At 41.1% G+C, this 21,014-nt stretch overlaps 1 protein-coding gene and 1 pseudogene across 1 annotated transcript in view; both read right to left on the bottom strand.

Moving 5' to 3' along the window:
* LOC120715696 (RING finger protein 150-like) overlaps positions 1–11,781 on the bottom strand; it is a 28,321-nt gene extending 16,540 nt beyond the window's left edge. Inside the window, exon 1 of the mRNA XM_040002776.1 lies at positions 10,856–11,781. Coding sequence (XP_039858710.1) covers positions 10,856–11,312 — 457 coding nt within the window. The 5' untranslated portion in view covers positions 11,313–11,781. The remainder of the gene's footprint in view (positions 1–10,855) is intronic.
* A 2,844-nt stretch (positions 11,782–14,625) lies between these two features.
* Positions 14,626–17,602, bottom strand: LOC120715694 (annotated as a pseudogene).
* Between the last annotated feature and the right edge of the window lie 3,412 nt (positions 17,603–21,014).

Here is a 21,014-nt window from a genome sequence, read left to right as displayed (position 1 = left end):
ATGCACTCAAAGGAAAAACTCTTTCACAGGTGGTACAAGAATGTCTCGCTACAAGTTTATGGCCAGACATTGGCACATTTAGGCAAACGTTTCACAACAAGCTGGGGATTAACTGCAGGAGAAACCGGGAGCAAAGGCTGGTGTCAGAGTTTGTACAGTAACTTTATTCAAAAATAATGGAAACAAACCATCCTGAGCATGCAAATGGATATGCAAGTTATTCCTGTGTGGCCATCATAAAGGTAAATTCTTTTCTATTTCACTGTTCGCTTAAGGAGTTCCTCAAGGCTTAGTCCACACTCTTCATTTACACACAGATCAAAACCATCAGAAACATAAGGCTGGTTTATACAGATATATTTATATTTGAATCTCGAACCTCAGAACTCCTAATGTGCAGAGACCAATCTGTTCTTATTGTAGAGAACAAAACATGTTTACTTGAACATTTTTGCTCTGTGCCATTGCAGGACGTACCGACTGCTAAAAGCTTGTTTGACTTTTGCAACACAAATCACAACAGCAACTCCAGTATGAGTTTGCATTAAAATTTGCACATCACAAACAGATAGCAGCCCGTGCTACAAGAATCTAGTGATGATTGATTAATGTAACAAAGAAATGTGAAAACAGTGAAGAAAAAGACCAGATCTGCCCCAGAATTTCAATAAATTAGCCAAGATTATCCACTCAAGACAATAGTTGGTGTGCTTTGATAATATTGTGCAAAATTACTTAGCTGCAGATTATTTCTTTATATTTTGCTTCCAAGAAGCCAGATTGTTTAAAGTGAGGTTGAGGATTAGTTTTCCAGACTTTCTGAAGTTCTTTACAAATTTTATGGGCAGTCCTCATATCTGACCATTCTCAGATATGAGATTGGTCAGATATGGGGAGAGGGGCACCTGAAAGTCATGGGGGGGGGGGGGAGAATCCAACAAAGATCTGACACTGGAGCTGAGACATGCATCACACCCTTCAGCTGATCCAGCTGCTGTCAGTGAAAAAGTGGCTCTCAAGAAGCCAAATTACACAACGGGACTGAAAAATCAGCAGTAACAGGTCTGATGGAGGGATGAACACAAATTTAAATTTCTGCTTTAAAAATCATTTTCAGTATGTAAAAACTGTCATGGGTTGGAGCTAATGCTGCAGACAGTGTTGTTGGAGATATTACAAGAATTGATTGTTCTGATCTGTTGATACATTGCTTAAAAAAAGAAAAAAAAAAGGATGTTAAAAACTGTAAAGTAGCAGCATAATTACTACAGATGAAAGGAATCAATTACTTCAGACTGCTGCCATTTTATAAATGCATTTCAAGCATTTTGCCTCCTGGTTCATTAAAACAGGAATATCTGATCAATTTAATTTTTGTTTATTTTATTGTGTAACTTGAAGGTTTTAGGGTTTTTATTATAGACTAAATGATGGAGAAACAGTTTACGTTAATGTGGAATCTTCCAACGCGAAAGCCCAATGTCCATCGACTTTGACCTGGATAAACACAGATGGCAGATACTTCAGATTATAATCTTAAGGAAGCTGAGGCTGAACTTTAATGTTTGCACAAAGATCAGTATATTTGCTCAGTAAGCACAGTCTAGCTGACCACAGTTTAGGAAAAAGTCCCCTGAGGCCTGCACTGAACTCACATGACCCCAACCAACACACGAACACAAAAATTGATTAGTCTTGCCCTAAAAATAATCCCCTGGGATCGTTATGTTATGTTATGATGAGATTTTTTATTTTCCAGTTAAACCTACAAACTAAATGATAAATAGCTGCCATTTGGTCAGTCTCTTTAGTAAGGTTTCTTTTTTTTGTTTTAAAAACTCAAGTAAATCTCTACAATAGCAGAGATGTCCAATTGTCCAATAGCAGACAAGCTTCAGATCTGTGAAGGCTTTGAGCTCCTCTGCAAATGTTTCTGTATTTCAGGTGTTATGTCATTTTTCTAACTTTAGAACGCAGCGAGACTGATTCAGCTCGCAGTCATCAGCAGCTCCCAACTAATCTGCCGGATAAACGGGACGATAAAGCAGCTGATTCCACATAGACCTTTTTTCCAGGTGGATTAGCAGAGTGAATTCCTGACCAACCGAGGAATTCACCAACTTGATTTTCACTCTGACAGTACTGATTTCCATCGATATCAGAGATTTTTAAAGCTCCTCTACAACCAGAAATCCTGCATGTGGATGTTTTGGCATCACTTTCCTGCCACATCAACTTATTTTGCCATAAACTGACCGAGAAGCTAAATAAAGTCTCAGTTTTCCAGAGTGCCAGAGTCACTTTTATTTCAACTGCGTTATTTGTTGTTTATTGCAGGCTGTGTTATTTTTACTCTTTATCATGCTGCTGCAACAACAATTTGCCTTATGGGACCAATAAAGTATCCATCCATCCAATCATGACTACTGGAATAGTTTCTGGGTTTTTCCAAGGGTGGCTGCACAGGCAAAGACCACCCACACCTCATTTTCTTCTATAAGCAGGTCGGAAATGTGACAGAAACCTCTCAGCAGGGTTCTCGTAGGCTTTCAAGAGATAAAAAGTTAAAACTAATGTTATTTTGTCCACGTCAATCAATTCAATTTAATTTCTAAATACATTAAATTGTAAAGAGGTCGGCTGCCGGTTGTGGTGTGACAGAAAAGAAGAGACAGAAAACAGGAGAAAACATTAAGGCCTTGTGACTGGGATTTCCTCATGTGGAACTTCATTATTTAGGCGAGAAACAGAATGGCAGGGACACAGTGGCTCATGACACAGTTCACAGGTTATAGTAATGGGTGATGTACAGATAGGAAGTTTTGTTGTCACTGGTTGGCTGTGCTGCACAAACTAATAAAAAACAAAAACCTACTGAGAAGCCAAGAATGGCTACAAGCAACCACATCCAGGATGAATTAATCGAATCACCAAAAACAAAGTGTTTGTACTGAGGAGTATTATGACTGCAGGCTCAGTAGTAAACATGCCTTTAAAAAAATTGCCTGGAAAAGGACAAACGTGAGCTCGGCTTTGGGCAAAATGTAGGAGAGGACCTGTTACGTGATCACTGTGCACCCTTCTGGACAGAGGCATGAAGCCATCCGTCCTTCTGCTGGTTGAACTATTTAAAAATTAAAACATTTACAGCAGAGTTTCAAAATCACATTTCAAAACTGGAGCAAATTCTTCCCTTTTTCTCTTGCCTCTGTCATATCAGCACCTCATTACTGAGTATTTTACAAATCAGCACACTCATTCCTCATCTACAGCCGTTTTATTCGAAATGCGTTGGCTCGACGCCTGACAGGCGCCCGCAAATCAGACCACACGTCCCCTGTTTTGGCTTCTTAACACTGGCTCCCGATACATTTTAGAAACGATCTGAAGACTTTGTTTGTTTTTAAGTCATTAAATTGTGTTTGCACCTTCTTACCTTTCTGATCTTCTAAAAGATCACTGAGGTCAGCTGACCAGATGCTTCTGGTTGTACTCAGATTACAGCCTTTACAGTCTGGCCCTTCAACTTACAACTTCACCAAAACCCGTCTGTGGCCTGATCAGTCTGTTTTCTGTATTATGCTTCTTTATGGCTCCTATTGTGCTACTCTTATTTGGTTAACACTTGTTATTTTTAAATGTGCTTATAAACAAACTTGACCACTGTAAGTCAGAGCCATCCACACATCATGAGCCAGTCAGTTAAACTTGTCTTCGGACCGCTGCTTCACTTTACTAATGTTTGCATTACCTCTCTGCAGAGCCTCAGGACTCATGTTTCTAACATTAACTTCACTGTTTGTCATTTCAGCATGCTGAACAGGATCCTCTTCAGCTTATTTACACTCATATTTTTAATTGGCTGCCCGTGTTTGCAAACCTTCAACTTCACATTTTTGAGGCTTGTTTGCGTTTGCTAGACTTCCTGAAACAGCAGCAAAAGCCTGGAGAGGCAGAGAGAGCTGCTGGTGCTGTCCAGGCTGCACGTCGATGCCGTGCTGCTCTAACAGTGTGCAGGAGTCAGTTAAAATATGTCAGCACTACACTGGAATTATTAACAGCAAGCAAATAATTTTCCTGCTTGTTTCAAACCATTTAATAACACAAAACAGAACCAAAGTTTTTTGCTCAATTAAGAAATGCCCCTCAGAAAAGTTTAGTTGAAATCAGTTCAACTGCAATTCTCATGATTTTCCTTTGGAGAAAGTTAATTTTTCTTTATTGTGCAGCAAAAACCCTGCAAATAATTGTTGGTCAGAGCTGACTGGACAGTAAACAGCATCTTTTGGTTTAGGACCGACTGTTTGATAAAGGAACAAAGGTTCAAGACCACACTCTAAACAAAAACATTTTGCACAGTTGCCTGCCTTCTGCAGATGATTCATGATAAACCTAATCAGCAGATTAATCGTGATTCATCCTCACCTACTGCGAGTATTTAATCTGCAGCTTTTCTGCTGATCAGTGAAGTCAGTTTCCAGTCAAAAATGTTACTGTGTTGTTATATAATGTGGTGAAGAGGCAGGAGAGCAGGAGGAGAGAACGAGTGGAGGAAACCAAGCAGGGCCTCAGGTCAGAGTCCAACCCAGGCTGCTGCATTTAGCCTTTGTGGCATATGGTCGCCTGCTCAGCCTGCGAGATAAACCGGCACCCGGTGAAGTCTCAGCAGCAGTGCTCTAACTCAGGAGTCGGCAACCTGCGGCTCTTTAGTCCGTATAGTGCGGCTCCGCGTGGATTGGGGAAATAAATTAGACGTATTTAGCTGAAGTGTATTTTATTTATGTTAGTTCTTTTTAAACTTGTAGTTCTAAGTTGGAAGATTATTGTGATATTGAAATATAAAAATAATAATAATTTATTTTTAATAATGATCACTGTAGTTCAGCTGGGTGTCTTTCCTTTTGTTATATTTCTTTAAGAGTTCAAAATGTGTTCATTACATAAATAAAATGTAATTTTCTCTGTAGCACTTCATGGATTTCATAAGCAACACACCTTAGTTGTTCACACAAAGCATAAAAGTAAAAAACAATATATACAGTGATATCTGCATTTTAGATGTCAAAAAGTATTTGCGGCTCCCAGTGTTTTCGTTTGCGTGGAAACCGGGTCCAAATGGCTCTTTGGGTGTTAAAGGTTGCTGACCCCTGCTCTAACTGAATCTGACTTTCTGGCAAAAACTAAAGAAAAAGCTATGTGATGGCCCTCACTAAGTACATGAGTCAGCTCTTAATAAGAAGCCAAATGATTACATGTCCAAACAACACAGCGTCGCTGAACTTGTGGATGACCGGCCAGCTGTTCAACTTCTGGAAAAATTATTTAACTGGCACTCAACTGTGCAAAGACTGATTTGCAAAAAATAACCTGGACACAGAAAAACGTGAACTGTTTAAAGCAAACCAACCACCCAGGGCTTTTTTCCCCTTCCTGAATTCATGGCATCTAAATGTGGGTGTGTAGGCCTGCCAGGGATCCCTGAAGGAGTTTCCAGCTGTCAGAGAAACAGCTGTTACTTCACTCAGCAGCAGAGCGACTCAAAAGAACACCACTTACGGTGCTACAGAGCAGTCAGCCCTGTTATGTAACTCAGTGCTAAGTCGTGACCAACATCAAACGTCACATGGAGTTTCTCTGGACATAATCGAATGACAGGAGCCTGTTTTCCATAATCAGTCACTGTGGATGCAGCGGGGCTGGGAATCCTTGATCCACACGACTGTTTCTGTCAGAGAGGCACTGTGTGGATGACCACTGACAGCATCGTTTAACAAATGGAAATAAACTGATAAAGAAGCATCACAGACCTTCAGTCAGCAACTCTGAGAATATCTCTGATTTCTATCTCTTCCAACCCAGTGGATGCAAATAAAAGGTCAAAAAATTACTACTTTCTTGTTAAGAAGTCTCCAAAATATTCTTTTTTCTATGAGCTAAATCCTGAAAACTTAAATCTCAAACAAGAGAGAGAAGACTTGACAAAACTTTACAAAATACAGCTTCACAGAAAGAGCCCTTGGTGGCTGAGCCCATTCAACCTGTAACGAGTCTGCATTTGTGATCGTTACTACACAGAGGGGATCTTCGGACTCAAAATGGTCTGTTCGATAAGCGACTATGCCTGTAAGTACCACTGTGCCACACATACAGCACTGTGCACAAGTCCTGCCCTCATTTCTTTACATTTTGAGTCAGACTTCCCTTTAATTTGTTTACACTGGTCTTGAGCAACAGCTCTGCAGGCTCTCTGAAGGTCTTTCAACATTTTTCTTATGACTTTGGCTGCCTTTGCACCTATTTTCAGATCAGTCCTTGCAACAGACCAGTTTTGTTTTGTTGTTTGTTAACACTGACCTATGAATCATTTAAGCATAAAAAACCCACCTAACTCACAGGACCAATGTTGTGTCAATAAATAACACGAGTTATCAAATATTTTAAATTCTGCATTTATGCACTTTGTTACTAGCAGCCTGTTACACAAGTACATAATTTGTTCCCAATTCTTTAGTTTGAAAAATACAGTCTGACAGCCGTTAAATATTTTTGCACCAACAAAGTGATTCCTAAAGAGTTATTAGCTGAAAAATCAGCATCTCTCAGTCCTTACAGATGCTTTGGAAACGATACAAGTGGCGGACAAAAGATGAAGTAGCCGGCTTCAGAACAGAACAGAAATAAGCAGCAAAAACCCGACTCCAGATCTGCGAGATGCATCTGACCCTTCAGTTGATCTCAGGTTGGAGGCTTTGCCACAGTTTGGCGCTGCATTTCAACCAGTGGTGTTGGGCATCTTCTCAAAGCTGATGGAATTATGAGCACAGAGAAGTACTGTCAAATTATAACCCACCATGCAGTACGGCCAGGAAAGCGTTTGATTGATGACAGCTTTATTTTTCAGCATGCCAGTTTTACCTAACAAACAGCCAATACAGTAAAAGCATACACAGATAGGAAGGAAAAAAAAATGCACACACATAGTTGAAAACTATTGGTCATGGACTGGTCCCAGAGCCCAGACCTCAGCATTGTCGTTTGGATCATCACGATAAAGAACAGAACTAAAAGGACCCAAAACATGAAGCCTGGAGAACCTTTCCTGAAGACTACTTAAAGAAATTACAAGATAGTTCAGGTTGTGTTGACGAATTAAGGTCATCATATCAAATACTGACTTTCAGTTAGAGCAGGGCGATATGGCCAAAAATATTTATCACGGTATATATTTGAAAATTTGCGATAACGATATAACTGACGATATAATTGATGCGAGACAAAATACAACTCCACAACATTACTAGCGCAAAAAGACAACCTTCCATTTATTTTCACTTAAACAAGAAGCTGGTTTTTATGTACATTAAAGCTTTATAAAAATGTAACAGTGCAAATGCAAATTCCTTGCTGAAAGTTTAACCAAAAGACATTTCCAGTAGAAATGGGCTGACATATCCTGAGCATAACCATGTATAATATCCACTGAAGTTAAAAAGAGGTGCTTTGCAACATTAAACTGCAGTGTGCAGTACGTATTTTTCGGACCATAAGGTGCACAGGATTATAAGGCACATTAAGCGAAACAAAGCAGTCAGATAAATCAAACTTTATTAAACTCATTCTTCTTGCTTCCTCCACTTCTGTACCATTGATTCATTAATGTTGAATTCTCTGGCAGCTGCTCTATTCCCATGTTGTTGCAGTATATTAATGACTAACCTCGTATTGTGGATGGATTATCTCAGTTGTTCTCCTGACTGAAGTTTGGTCCGTTTACAGCATCCTGCCATGCGACTGCATTTGTCTCTAACTATCAGGAACCTTAACGTTAACTTTTATAAGTGGAAAAGTGTTAGTGTTCGTCCTCCAGCTTCACTGTTTATGTTATGCTAACATAGCTGTGTCGCTAGCAAGCACGTAGCACATCATTATATACCAGCTAGCCCAACTTCAGTAACCCTACAAACGTCACTGCTGTTTAGTTTCCTGTCTTCATTTATGTTGGAAGTGATAGCAGAGCTGTACGTTTGATTTTTTTCAGAAATCTCTGTCAGAACATGCAATATCATGCTTAGGTAACTAGCGAAACTAGCGAGCTAACTTCCGCTAGCTTCCTGCTAACTTCTAACTCCGTTAAATGTAATAAATTTTGTTTTCATGGATGCCTGGAAGTTAAACTTCATAGTTACACCTGGTAAAGCAGCAATGCTGATCGTTTTATTCAAGATGAAAGAATTTAGACAGTTTTTAACTCTCAGTGATGCTGCAGTGTTCGTTTGACCTGAAGAATACGGAGTTTAGGACCCAGATTACTCCCAGATTTAAGAGCATCTTAGTCCGACAAATACGACAATAACGACGGCCGCTTGCATGTTCTGCAAAAAAAATGTGCTTTGTCGTGTATCTGACGGACAAACACCAAACCAGTTCCACATCACGGAAGTTGCACCATTTTTACAAACCAATTCTGGTTCATCTGTTTCACTCAACAATCGGCCATGTGCGTATGAAAACAAAGGCACTGCGCTTGCGCGTTTTACTCATTCTATCGCGATATTTCATTTTCCTATCATTGCCTAACATTATACCGGTATTACCGTGAACGGTATAATATGGCCCAGCCCTACTTTCAGTTTCACTTAATTTGTACCACCTGTTACATACTGTATTTCAATACATGGAAATACAGTATGTAAGGCAGGTATTTCCCATTTTCCTAGCAAAATATAAAGACATGAGGGGGCGGAGTCTGTACAGCACTAACAGAATAAGCACCTCATATGTCAAAGGAGATGAAAGGCAGATGTATCCTGGTGTGTTTATGGTACAAATCTGAGCATCAAAGACCTGGAGACAAAGATGACTGCAACATTAATGATCCTTCTACATACAGGTCATCTACAAATCCACTAATGTTTTTAGACATGATGGACTTCTTTATAACAAACCTGCATCCTTGTTCCAAACTCCAAAACTTTTCTGCTAGAAAATCTTGGATTTCCTGCCTGAATCTGCTGTGCAACTCACTTTTTAGATATTCAAATGCATGCCCGCCCGCATCAGTTCATGAGGAAAATGTTAATATTCATAGACATACAATATAAACATATAGAGTCACAACCATGAATATAAATGAACTCAAATAACTGTACACTCTGTCCTGAACTGGGGTGTTATTACCCGTGTAGCCAACTCAAACTTTTACTGAGCAGACTTCTTGCAGCGGTGGACTCAGATTACAGCACCACGCTCATAATTCAGCGAGGTCTTTAAAAAGAGCCACTCTGTAAAGCAGACTGCATGGCCAGGTGCCTGATTTCATACGTCTGTGGCAATAAGACTGAACTCAAATATTAAGAGGAAAGGTCCCATACTTTGGTTTACATCGTGTGTATTTTGTGATTTATTTTTATTATTTTTTTCCCCAATTTACGACCCAAAAAAATCCTTGCGGGACTATTATGAAAGGTCAAACGCCGATAATCATTTAGCGCCTGTGCTTCCTGCCAGTACGCTGATCAGACTGTGCAATTCGCCAACTCCACCGCCCTGAAGATGCTGGACCTTGTTCAGATGTGAAGACCTCAGTGAGCAAGAGACACACTCTAACCAGAACGTGCGGCAGGTGGAGAACTGGTTCATGTGTCAGTAGGGTGAGCTCACAAAGGCCGAGGAGCAGAACAAGAACGGCAAGCTTCAGCTCAATGCTGTGGAGTCTTGAGTGTGAGAAACTCAGAGTCTATGCTATTCCTTGTCACAAGGAAAGGATAGCATGACTCGAAGTATTCAAGAGACTGAGAGAGTACTTTCTTTTTAAGAACAGCTTTTATGGGTGAACTGACAAGTTTCCTGCTTCAGGGTTGGCTATCCCTCCACAATAAAAGGAGCCAGCTGAGGTGGTTCAGCCATTTGATTAAGATGCCTCCTGGGTGAGGTGTTTTCGGTATGCCCTCACAAGAGGAGGCCCTGGGTAGGCTCATGTCATGTCCTGACATGACAGAGAGATTATGTCTCTCAACTGGCCTGAGAAAGCTGAGAGAGCCAGAGGTGGTGGACAAGGAGAGGAAGGGCTCCTCTACTCAGGCTGCCACTGCCTAGAAAAGCAGCAGGAAATGGACGGACGGGTGGTTTGGTGGGTGCAACCGTGAGATTTCATGAGTGTGTTTACTTCAGACTTAACTTGTTAAGTGTTCTAGCCATTCACTTCACCCTATAATCCAGGGATGGCCAACTCCAGGCCTCAAGAGCTGGTGTCCTGCAGGTTTTAGATGTGTCCTTGAATGGCTAAATTACCTCCTCAACATGTCTTGAAGTTCTGGTAATGAACTGATATCTTAAACATGCAGGACTCCAGCCCTTGTGGCCTGGAGTTGGCCATCCCTGCTCTAATCTAAATGGGGAAATTTCTTGCCCCAACAGGTGAGACCAAAACACCAACCACAACATATAAAAATGAGTCAAACCAATGGGTGGTGTCAGTATGGCTATGTTCTACATTTATACTTGACACCAAGTTAACCTGTACACACTTCTACATTTTACCCTCAACTATTTCTCAGAGTCCACAGTAAAGCAGTCCCCAGTGTGAGTGCACTCCTCCTTGGACTTGACATGAAACTAAATGACTCTGAAAGATGCAACACATCCGTATAACAGAAAGACCTCGTGAGTTGGACTCTTTCCATGACATTTTTATTAAGAAATTAAGAGAAACACTGAACACGTCACCTTTAATCCCCATAGTTCACCCCAGCAGCAAACTACCCAACTTAGAAAAGCTCTACAAAGCCTCCTTCAGAGGGAGGAAATCGAGTTAAATGCGCATTTATTGGGGTGAATAAAGCAGAGCATCATCTACCTGGGTGAGGCATGGTGATGGTGTCGTTCGTGTTGGTGGAGCCCACATTAAAGATGACCACCGCAGAGGCGTTGTGGGCTGCAGCGTGGCGGATCTTGTCCTTGTAGGTGCAGTTGCCCCGGGCTATGAGCGCCACCCAGGCCCCGGCCTGAGCGGGCACCGCGAAGCGGGTGTTGGGGTCGCAGGCCTGGCGGTCGAGCGGTGCTGCGGGCAGGACCAACACCCCCTTGGCGTCCCGCTTCGGAGAGTGCTCGCCATATCGCCCGCACTCCGTCTTCTCGGTGCGCAGCTCCGAGGTGGCCGGGTCCACGTAGGTGATGTTGACGAAGGCGGTGTACCACTCCTCCCGCTCGGCCACGGTGAAGTCCAGGCACAGCAGGTGGACGAAGCAGAAGGAGAGCAGCCACGTAGAGAGGGCCAGGCTGCGGCAGGCCGCCACCAGCGAGCCCGGGGCCATGACGAGCCTCCCCGGGGTGAGAGAGAGATGTGTGTCGGTAGGTCGGAGGAGCCCGGTAGCTTCAACGCTGGAGCCTCCTACTCCACCATGCTACAAGGCAAAACCACCAGGAGCGTGTTTAACTCGCTTATACTCCCCTTTTTCCACAAGAAAGAAAAAAAATCTGTTTTTAGCCGCTCCCCTCCTCTACTCTCAGGCTACCTAGCAGCAGACGCCTGTTAGCAGTCTCCATTTCCAGCCTCCACCGTTAACTCGATGAGAAACACCCACGAAAAACCTCCTAAATGCGCACAACTGAAAGGAGAAATCACCACAGGAGTGACGCGACGTGAGCTGACCGAAGCGAAGCTACAGGCGGTTGGCTGAGTGCGCGCACACGTTAATAATTTGTTGGAGATTTAAAGCTAAGTGCAGCAGCAGGCCAGCGCGGCTGCATTGTTTTGACTGGGCCACGGTCCACTGGTAAAGTTACGGAAATGTGGACTGTTAGTTCCGGTTATTACTCTGCAAAATAAAAGCATTTTACTTTTTTAATTATAAGTCTGTGATGCTCGATTAAAACTTTAATTCACCAATAATTCGCTTTAATTCATTAATAAATAATGTCCAGCAGCTGTTCTGACAGTCAACCTTTACCAAAGAAATTCTAAGGTATTTTATTTTGAAGGTCACCACACGTTGTTTACCTGAAGGATTTAAAGCGCTCTGTTGGATTTAAAGAAATCAATTCTAAACAGCGCCGCAAAGCGACACGAGGCGAAATCTACACTCTGATTATAGTTACAAAACTGAGTCACAGTTATAATGCCTTAATTTGCTATTAATTAGCCCTCTTCCGAAAAAATAATAAACTGTACATTATATTTTTGTCTTTTTATCTTTTGCATTCTTCACCAAATAACTTTTCATGTTCATCTTTATATAATCTTCGATAAAGCCATATTTAAAATTATATTCACATTTCTTGACTGTATGGTATAAGGCAAGGCAGGGGAAGGCTAGTTTATTTACATAGCACAATTCAACAACAAGGTGATTCAAAGTGCTTTACAGAGAGATTGAAAAACAAAAAGTATGATTTAAAATTGATTAAAAAAACAGTAGATAAAATCAGAACAGTAGATAAAATCAGTAGTTAAAATGTTAGTTTTGAAATTTAAGCTTAAAAGTGTGGATTTGGTGCTTTATTCAAATGCAGCTGAGAACAGGTGAGTCTTCAACCTGGATTTAAATAAACTGAGTGTTTCAGCTGATCTGAGGCTTTCTGGGAGTTTGTTCCAGATATAAGGAGCATAAAAGCTGAATGCAACTTCTCCGTGTCTGGTTCTGACTCTGGGAACTGATAAAAGACCGGATCCAGATGACCTGAGGGATCTGGAAGGTTCATACTGGGTCAGGAGGTCACTGATGTATTTTGGTCCTAAACCATTCAGAGCTTTATAGACCAGCATCAGGACTTTAGTTTAGGTCTGCGTCCATCACTACACCCAAATTTCTCACCTGGTTTGTATAAAGGTACAGTTTAACTGTGTCCACTCCATCCAGGCCTTATGACTTTGTGTGGAACTTTTATTTAAAGAAAACAAAGCAAATAAATTTTACAACATTTTAAAATAGTCTGACAAAAATAATGATCTTTGTTGTTACTATAAAACAACACGTACTACCAAAATTGATATCATAAACACACTGAAAGCTCTCTGACACACAGAGAGAGAATTTATTCAGGACCTTCTCTCTTTGCCTGTTTATATATAGGTAGTCACTAATATTCTGCTTCCAAAGACTGAAAAGAAAATATGCAGACATGTAAGGCATGTACAGGCCAGCTAGGATTAGATGGTGACTTACAGAGTACACACTCCAGATTTCAGCAAGAGAAAATAAAGACACAATAAGCCAGGTTCTCGGCCATAACTTTCCTAATGAGGCAGAGGACATAGGTCAGAATAGCGATATGCATGATCCAGTTTCTGAGAAGGACAACGGTATAGAGCATCAATCAGAAGACACAGACACATCTGATGAGCCTGAGGAGGAAGTCTCAGGTGCTCAAGCTGCTCCCACCCCTCGTGAAATGTGCAAATCCTTAAGCGATAAAGTGTCTTAGAGCTCAGTATATATATAGCTTCTATATTGACTTCCCTTCATTGGCTTCCTGTTAAATCCAGAATTGAATCCAAACTCCTGCTTCTCACATACAAGGTCTTAAATAATCAGGCCCGGTGTTATCTTAATGACCTTGTAGTACCATATCACCCCATTTGTGCCCTTCACTCTCGCACTACAGGCCTACTTCTTGTTCCCAGAGTGTTTAAAAGTAAAATGGGAGGGAGAGCCTTCAGTTTTCAGGCCCCTCTTCTGTGGAACCAGCTTCCAGCTTGGATTCAGGAGTTAGAGCCCCTCTCTAGCTTTAAGATCAGGCTTAAAACTTCCCACCCCTTGGTAAACCTGGTTCTGCTAGAGGTTTCTTTCTGTTAAAAGGGAGTTTTTCCTCGCCACTGTCGCCTAAGTGCTTGCTCATAATGGGTCATGTGACTCTTAGGTTTTCTCTGTATTCTTTGCATTATTGTAGGGTCTTTACCTTATAAAGCTTCTCGAGTTAATTGTTGTTGCACAAAGGAGTATTAGGGCCACATTAAAAAAAATATTATGGGTCACATTGAAAATAAAGTTGCAGTTTTGAGATTCAAATCATAATTCACTTTAGAAAAAAAAGTCAAAATCTGGAGATTACAGTTGTTTCGAGACAAACTGCAATGGTTGCTCTACCCTCTGAGTTAGTGAAGTTGTGCTTCAGAATCAGTTTTAGTAACAAGGCAGGAAACGGTTTCTCTTTTAGCACATAAACACAGTGTGGCAATCAGCATCAGGGCCTTGAGAAGAAGGAAGGAAGTAGCGTACAAATATTTCTTTACTGTACTTAAGTAGAATTTGTAGTAGCATTTTACTTGAGTACTTATTTTTCTGACGTTTTACTTTCTACTCCTTACATTTTCAAAACAGACTCGTCAATTTAGGTTTAACACCTTTAAGGGTGAGTTATTATTTTGTCACTACAGGCCTCAAATCAAACCGCTTTGAGGTTAAACAGTAAAAGCTTTATGCTGAGAAATGTGTGATATTATACCAAACTCCTCGCCTTCATCTGTTTGAAGTTTCTCACTCAGAACATCCTTAAAAGCAGATACAACAGATGCTCCTGCCTTGGTTTGAAGATACCTGACCCATGTATACTTAGAAAATCCATCCTATACATGGCAGTAATGTCTTACATTATCATTATCTGCACAATATTCACCCATATCAGCCAAATCAGCCTCAAACTGTTTGTCGAGTCCACTAATCAAAACTCTGTTTCTGGGAAAATGTCTTCTTGCTGGTTTATGAATTGTGTAAGTATCTTCCCAACAAAGACCTCTCTAGCTTAACAGGCAACACTGAGTTGTATTTTATATTTTTTATTATTTCAACAACTTTACGGGACAAATTTACATGCAGGACAGAGACATTTCTGCCTCTGTCAATCAAAAAGTGTACAATATATTTGTTTTAACTTTTAATCATAATAACACAGAAATAAACTTTTTACAACGAATCATCCATCAGTAAAAATCAATTCCAATGCAACATATTCAACAATCATATAAAAAAAAAAATTCCAACCCTTTTTTCTGAAGCATGACAAATATTTCTAGCTGTTTTACTCCGCTATGCACATTAGTCTTTGTTCCTGTCATGTCTGTGTTTGTCCACCAGGTGTCTCCCTCAGCTCATTTTCTCCAAATCAGAAGCTTCAGATTTGTGGAGACGCTCTGCCTGCCAGACACAGCTCAGGGCAAGAAACATGTCTATCCCCCACAATATACAGGCCTGTGTTATTTAGTTTTGATATTTACATGTATAAATGATCAAATGTGAATAGATTTTCATATGAAAAAGGACATTAAATGTCATCACTTTACATATAATAATGATAATCTAATATCAAAAACCTTGAGGATTCATTGCTTTGTTTCATTTTAAAAGTTCAAACCTCAAAGACATTACGTTTACAGTCATATATGATCAAGAAAATCAACAATCTTCACATTTCAGAAACTGCAACCAGCTTTAAATGTGACTAAAATAATGATAAAACAATCAATTCTCTAATCATTGACTAACTGATGAATCACTGCAGCTCCAATATATTGTTGCATTTGACAACCCACTACAGCAACTACAGAATAAAACCACTAACCAGACTGATGACAGATTTCAAACATGCTGCATATGAAGAGTAGTATCATTTAAACTCACATGATTATCAGCCATAAGAACAAATTCAGATTTATATTGATGTAAGGTATATAAATGTAAGTACAGTTTGAATCACTGCAATATTATTTTCACACATCAATGGACCACTGAACTTCTCAGCTTCTAAAATGTAAAGACTACACCAGCTCTGTAGTGGCTCCAACTCCATAAAGATAAAGTCCAGCATAGAGCGGCTGAGTGAATGTGGTCTGGACTCTGTGGAGGAGAGTCATGGTTTCAGAGACGCTGTAGAAAGACAGAATACCTGCTCTGTGATCCAGGTACACTCCTACTCTGGAGGACCGAGGACCTGAGAGGTCAGTTTGGACATTGTTGTGCAGAAATATATAACTGTTTGTGTCACAATCTAATGCCCAAGATATGTCATTGTTTCCAAATCCACATTCACTGCCCCCCCCCTGCTCTGCTGATATTCTTGTATGCGACTGCAACACCAACTCCTCCCCCTCTCCACTCCACCTCCCAGTAACAACGTCCAGTCAGACTTTCTCTACTCAGGACCTGATACCATACAGTGAATCTGTCTGGATGATGAGAATAAGACTGTTGCTGTTTCATAAATGTTACTTTTCTGTTCCCCTCAGATAATAACAGATGTGTGTGAGTTGTGTTTGGATCCAGTGTGATTTCATGTGAATATTTTAAGAATCCAGCTCTGGTCTTTGGCTCTGGTGGTGACAGTAAAACATCCACTTCAGTGACTGTCAGTGAGATGTTTGTCCATTCCTCTCTCAGAATGTCCTGTAGTTTATCTCTGGTCTCTGACACAGCTGCTGTCACATCCTCAAAGTAGCTCAGAGGACGAATATTGATGCTGGATGAGTGTGTAGACTCACTGAGTGCTGACAGTGAGGGGTAGTTGTGTAGAAACTGGTTGTGATCCTCTGTGTGTGAGAGCTGCTCCAGCTCGCCGTCTTTCCTCTTCAGCTCAGCGATCTCCTGCTCCAGCTTCTCCTGAAGCTCTTTGACTCGACTCACTTCAGTTTCCTGCTGGGATCTGACCTGCTGCTTCACATCAGAGCTTCTTTTCTGGAGGAGACGGATCAGCTCAGTGAACATCTTCTCACTGTCCTCCACTGCTTTATCAGCAGAGCCATTGATGGCCTCCACCTCCTGTTGAAGCAGCTTCACATCTTTCTCTCGCTCCTGGATTCTCTGCTGGATGTTTAGTCGTCTCACCTCGAGCTCCTTCTGCTTCTCAGTCCTTTCTGCTGCAGCTGGGACTGTTTCATGGCCTTTATGTTCATCCATTGTGCAGAGATAACAGATACTCTGCTGATCAGTACGACAGAAAATCTTCATCACCTCATCATGACGAGAGCAGATGTTCTCCTGGAGCTTCTTGGAGGGGGCCACCAGCTTGTGTTTTTCAAATGCAGGAGACTCAAAATGAAGCTGAATGTGTTTCTCACAGTAGGAGATCACACACACCACACAGGACTTGATGGCTTTCAGCTTCCTCCCAGTGCAGACATCACAGGCCACATCTTCAGGTCCAGCATAGCAGTGATCAGCTGGAGCAGCTTGGAGTCCAGTCTTCTTCAGCTGCTCCACTAAAGCTGCAAACATGGTGTTTTTCTCCAGGACAGGCCTCGGTGTGAAAGTCTTCCTGCACTGAGGGCAGCTGTGGATTCCCTTCCTGTCCTCTTCATCCCAGAAACTTTTAATACAGTTCATACAGTAGCTGTGTCCACACGGAATAGTCACCGGATCTTTCAGGAAATCCAAACAGATGGAACAAGAAATTGTTTCACTCTCCAGCTGAACTCCTTTCTGCGCCATTTCTCCTCTCAGTGTCAGTGACTGTGTGAGTTTCTCTTCCTTATAACTGAAACTAGTCTGAGCTCTGATCTCAACAACATGTTTCTGCAGTGAATGGAGCCTGTCAGCTCTTACACGTCACCACATGTTGGTTACACCCATCTTCAAACTGTAGATCTAAAGGGGAGGGAACCAGGAAATACATTTAGTCTGGAGCTGCTGTGGTTTAGGAATAAGAGGGAGGAGTTATCAGCCTTTCACATACAAAGAATGATTGGAAGTGGACCATGTGTGTTTAACCTGAAAAACAAATGACAGCTCAGTTTGAAGATGGTAAAAATGTTAGAGTTGGTGCCACAGTTACGAAAATGGTCTCCTGTAATATAAAAGACAGTTTGCCCAAATATTTTTGAACATCATTATCATCTTTAATATGCACAAAATGGAAACAAATTTTCTTCCTCCAGCCAACAGAACAAAAACAAGTCTCTAAGCCGTCAGTCTACGATCCTCGATTCTCAGGTAAATTTAAAGTTTAAATTTTTTTGAGAGATGAGTACTGTTTTAGCTCAGACAATATATATATGCAGGCAGATAAAGAGGGCAAAGGTAAAAGGGAGGACAGCTAACTAATCTCAGAAGACAAGAAAAGAACTACATACAAAGCACATGTAACACAAGACATTCAAAGTAGGACAGGAAATAAGAAAACAGCAACAAATGCTAAGATTAAAACGTGGCATTGAAAGACAAAAATGTAGACGAACACAATGGATTCTTAAAATATTCACATGAAATCATACTGGATCCAAACACATTATCTGAGGGGAACAGAAAAGTAGAGAGTAGAGAGTCTGACTGGACGTTGTTACTGTGAGGTGGAGTGGAGAGGGGGAGGAGTTGGTGTTACAAGGTATATTAGGGAATGAATTTGGATACAATGACAAATCATGGGTCCAGCGCTCTATGCTGGACTTTGTCTTTTGGATTCTGAAAACACTGTTCACTAAACTGAAATAGAAACAACTATTTGAAGGAGAGTTGGTTAAATTGTGTCTTAGTTTCCAGTTTCTTTGGTCTCGTGACTGTTGCTGTGGGCTCACTGTTGTGCTGTTTTTTCTCATCTGTGTTGTCTAGTTATTTGATTGACTTTGTTGGGTGGTGCTCCACTCTTGATTTCTTTAGCCATGGAGGCTCAGACTGTACATGATAAATTTTATTTAGGTTTGTACACATGAAGATTTAAACTTATGTGTGATCAGAATTTTATATATATATTTTTTTAAACTGAAGCTTCACATAATAAATAAAACTACTGATTGTGTAATTTATGCCTAACTGTGTCAATATTATAGTGCCTTTTATTACTAAAATAGATGCAGGGTTGTTAACATTGTGGATCTACTCTTAACCAACATCTGCATCAGCATTTTTTTTATTAATTAATTTTAGGTGGAAAGGCTCGAAAGGAGCCAGCTGAGGTGGTTCGGGCATCTGACAAGGATGCCCCCTGGGCGCCTCCTGGGTGAGGTGTTCCAGGCATGTCCCACCGGGAGGAGGCCCCGGGGCAGACCCAGGACACGCTGGAGAGATTATATCTCTCGGCTGGCCTGGGAACGCCTTGGTATTCCCCCAGATAAGCTGGAGGAGGTGGCTGGGGAGAGGGGGGTCTGGGCCTCTTTGCTTAGGCTGCTGCCCCCGCGACCCGGCATCGGATAAAGCGGATGAAGATGGATGGATGGATGGATGGATTTTAGGTGGTTATTTCAATTTTATAAAATTTGTATGTTATACAGTTTTACAAAATACAAATGACATTTTTTTAAATTAAATTTGTAGTTACTGTAGAAAACAAAATTGCATAACTTGTGTGACCCACTTTATGGGCTTACACTTTAGGAATCACTGATGTAGAGTTTGAAATTAGATGGTCATGACAGTGAAAATTGCAACTACATGTTTACTTTGTCCTGTGTGGTCACTAGATGGTGATGTTTGATTGTGTTTGTCCACGTAAATGCTGTAATATCACTTCCTGAACTCACTCATCATCATTGTGGATTTAATTCCTTTTGTTATTGAAATATTAAATTTAAAACTTTGTAGTGTTAAAATTTTACCTTATTATTGATTCATAGGCAGCACGGTGGCACGGTGGTTAGCACTGTTGCCGCACAGCAAGAAGGTCCTGAGTTCAATTCCACCATCAGGCCGGGGTCTTTCTGTGTGGAGTTTGCATGTTCTCCCCATGTTTGCGTGGGTTCCCTCCGGGTACTCCGGCTTCCTCCCACCGTCCAAAGACATGCAGCTTGTGGGGATAGGATAATTGGATAATCCAAATTGCCACTAGGTGTGAATGTGCGAATGAATGTGAGTGTGAATGGTTGTCTGTCCCTGTGTGTTGGCCCTGCGACAGACTGGCGACCTGTCCAGGGTGTACCCTGCCTCTCGCCCTATGACAGCTGGGATAGGCTCCAGCGCCGCCCCCCGCGACCCTGAAAAGGATAAGTGGAAGCGAATGGATGGATATTGATTCATGGTTGAAGGTGTGCTATTTTGACCACCCACTGGTTCCAGATAAATGACTCCATCTATTCAGAATTTAGTTATTATGGTTTTTCTCCACTAAATTATTACAAACAATTTAAATATCCATATTACTAATGCTTGTTTATTTTAGTCAACACCATAAACATTAAATTGGCACAGTTTTGCAATTGAAACTAAAATATAGTACTGATAGTCAAGTTTGCTTATATAAAGAAACTGCAGGGCCGTGCAGAGATGCTTAAAGGGGCAGGTACTAAAAGTTAAAAAGGGGCACATTGAACAGCAACCCCCATTCATCAAGAATCTGAGACTGTGTATAGATTTTTTTTGTTACATTGTTACCCTACCAAGACCACCCATTTATTTTGCCCTCAGTGTGTGAATGTGTGTGTGAATGGGTGAATGACTGAATGTAGTGTAAAGCGCTTTGGGGTCCTTAGGGACTGAGTAAAGCGCTATACAAATGCAGGCCATTTACCATTTACCATAATATTCCAGTTTCAGTTCATTTCCCACAGTTTTTTTAATCTGTTGCTGTATGGTTCCAAGTGCCATCACCAATCTTTGCATTTTATTATTATCTCATAACACTTGTGTAATTAGCTACAATCGCTCCTGTGGACTTTTTACATTCTACAGTCTCAGATCAACACAGCCCTGCCCTCCAGCACTATCAGCAGCAGGAGCAGCAGAAACCCCTCAACAGCAACATTGTACCCATCAGGTAAAACACAGACTGTGTTTGGGTTGCATTTTCCCCATCTGTTGACAGTGATATAGTATGATGTGATTCCATATTAGATTTTTGATGAATGTGTGTTGTTGTTATTCAGCCTGGTTCGATGAGCCCTTTTAACTTTGAGAACCTGCCCCTTCAAACATCTATGCACGGCCCTGGTGTCACTTGTGCAACCCACCTTCTCCCCATCTCTACCTCAACTGAGTTACTCAGACCTCCATCATCAGCAGGGTCTAGACACTGGAGGTTCATGTCGTAAGTTACCAGTCTCAGTTTATGCTATTTATAAATTGATTCAAAACCACCCATAATTCCAATAGAACAGTGAT

The sequence above is a fragment of the Simochromis diagramma genome, unplaced genomic scaffold (genome assembly GCF_900408965.1).
Source record: "Simochromis diagramma unplaced genomic scaffold, fSimDia1.1 OVJJ01000457.1, whole genome shotgun sequence".
Classification (NCBI taxonomy): Eukaryota; Metazoa; Chordata; class Actinopteri; order Cichliformes; family Cichlidae; genus Simochromis; species Simochromis diagramma.
This window is presented reverse-complemented; position numbering and strand designations above follow the sequence as displayed.